A 2,459-nucleotide genomic window follows, 5' to 3' on the forward strand; every position below is an offset into this window, starting at 1 on the left:
CTGTATTGTTGTATTGTTCCATGATTTATTTACTGCTCACCAGTTGATACTAGTTTCTGGGTTTTTTTAACTATAGCAATAGAGCTGAGATGGATATTTAGGATTTTTTCCCCTCTTATACCAGCACTTGAACTCAAGTACCAGGGCTTGAACTCAAGGCCTCACACTCTTGCTTGGCTTTTTCACGCAAAACAGGCACTCTACCACTTGAGCCACAGCTCCATTTTCATTTTTTCTTTTGATAGCTAATTGGGAGATAAATGCCTGGGTAGCTAGGATTACAGGCATGGGGCACCAATGCCTGGCAATGTACAAGACTTTGCCCTGAGCCTTCGACTCATGCTTTAATTCTAGCTACACAGGAGGCTGAGGTCCGAGGATCACAGTTTGAGGCCAAGCCTAGGCAGGAAAGTCCATGAAATTCTTTTTTTTTTTTTTTTTTTGGCCAGTCCTGGGCCTTGGACTCAGGGCCTGAGCGCTGTCCCTGGCTTCTTCCCGCTCAAGGCAAGCACTCTGCCACTTGAGCCACAGCGCCCCTTCTGGCCGTTTTCTGTATATGTGGTGCTGGGGAATCGAACCTAGGGCCTCGTGTATCCGAGGCAGGCACTCTTGCCACTAGGCTATATCCCCAGCCCCCATGAAATTCTTATCTCCAACTAATGGGCAAAAAGCCAGAAGTGGAACCCTGGCTCAAAGGGGTAGAGTGCTAGCTTTAAGCAGAAAAGCTCAGGGACCGCATCCATGCCCTAAGATTGACACCTACACGTGCACATATGCGTTGTACATGTGAGCACACACACACAAAGACTTCAATGCTGGCAATGGCCATTGTTGGGTTTTGTACTTGCATGTTAATGATTCTGACAAATACCTTTTAACTCAGTTGAATGTCCTTATTTTCTTTTATCTGCAATAACAAGATTTGACCTTAGGGCCTCTCAGATTGCCAGGGTGGCATTCTACAACCTGAGCAATACCTCCAGCCCTGCTTTTAGCTGGCTATTTTAAAAACTGTCTAGCAAACTTTTATTTTTTTTCCAGTCCTGGGCCTTGGACTCAGGGCCTGAGCACTGTCCTTGACTTCTTTTTGCTCAAGGCCAGCACTCTACCACTTGAGCCACAGCACCACTTCTGGCCGTTTTCTATATATGTGGTGCTGGGGAATCAAACCCAGGGCTTCATGTATACGAGGCAAGCACTCTTGCCACTAGGCCATATTCCCAGCCCCTCTAGCAAACTTTTCTACCCTAGCTGGTCTCAAATTACAATTCTCCAAATCTCAGCCTCCTGAACTGCAAGGATTACAGGAATGAGCCACTGGCCCCAGTTTGTCGACCTTTACTAGTCAAATCCTTTAAGAAAATGTTTTTACTAGTACATTAAGTTGGAAGAGCTTTTTCCGCTTAAGTTTACCACAGTCACTTATTTCTGAAGGTAAGCAAAACTACATTGTTGCACCACAAAACTCCAGGGTATAACCAAATACATAAACCACAACCTCCACATCTAAGTTTGGTTTTTAATTGCCACGCTCCTTCAAAATAACGTTTCATATCACACCTGTGGGCCAGATACTTTACCAGCCCTCCCTCCAAAGCAGCCACAGCAGCAGCATGTGTTTAAGTATGAGGGCTATCAGAGCCCCAAATTTCGACATAATTTTATTGTTATAATTGTTTCGTACAAAGAGGGTCATGTTTGTTTTAATAAGACTCTGGTCTGGAGGCTCACGTGGTGACAGTTTTGTTTTTTCAGTTCTAGGGCAAGGCGGCAACCCATAACCAACAGAATGGAAGTGCAGGCTTCCGGGTTAAGAGGACCATTTCTTGGTGACGTTGAGATGGCTGAGCTGGTCTGCGACGTATCTATGCGGAGGAAACTTGGAGGTGGCGGCCGCCTTGATGGCCTCAAAGGCCTTGGCCCTGCGCTCGGCGGCGTGGCCGTACTCCTGCGCCGCCGTCAGGTAAGGCATGCTCAGCCAGTAGTGGTTCTCGCTCTCGATCTCCAGGCGACGGATCATTCTCTGCTTCGCCTCCAAGGTCACGAACCGCGGCCGCCGGTGCTTCCCGATCCACATTCGGCCCGGAATGCGACCGCGGCGGAGCAGAGCCGTAAGGTACATGGCGGCGGGCTGAGGAGACACGGAGCTGGAGACCGCCGGGCCGGGCTAGGCCGGGCGAGCTACCTCGGTTCACAACACGCCTGGGAAGGGACGGTGTCCCACAGACACTGGTGGACTCCCCAACCGGAAGTGGGAAACCCTGCCTACGGGAAACGGGTGAAGAGGAGATCTCCCCGAGAACCGACTAAGCCAAACAACTCACCGGCAGCGCCCCACCGGAAACGACGTCCGTGCCGCCCACGCCGTAGAGCAAGTGTATTTGGCGCACCGGAATCTCGGGCTCCTTTCACGCGGGATTTCAACCGCCGCGAGAGTTCTGCGTACGCGCGCCACCAGG

General features: G+C 50.1%; 1 protein-coding gene across 1 annotated transcript; it reads right to left on the reverse strand.

Moving 5' to 3' along the window:
- Positions 1 to 1,507: 1,507 nt before the first annotated feature.
- Mrpl57 (mitochondrial ribosomal protein L57) lies at positions 1,508 to 2,196 on the reverse strand. Its single transcript, XM_048341660.1, has one exon. It carries the CDS (start codon positions 2,120 to 2,122, stop codon positions 1,811 to 1,813), a length of 312 nt encoding a protein of 103 aa, XP_048197617.1. The 5' UTR covers positions 2,123 to 2,196; the 3' UTR covers positions 1,508 to 1,810.
- Positions 2,197 to 2,459: the final 263 nt, after the last annotated feature.

The sequence above is a fragment of the Perognathus longimembris genome, chromosome 3, assembly GCF_023159225.1.
Source record: "Perognathus longimembris pacificus isolate PPM17 chromosome 3, ASM2315922v1, whole genome shotgun sequence".
Taxonomy (NCBI): Eukaryota; Metazoa; Chordata; class Mammalia; order Rodentia; family Heteromyidae; genus Perognathus; species Perognathus longimembris.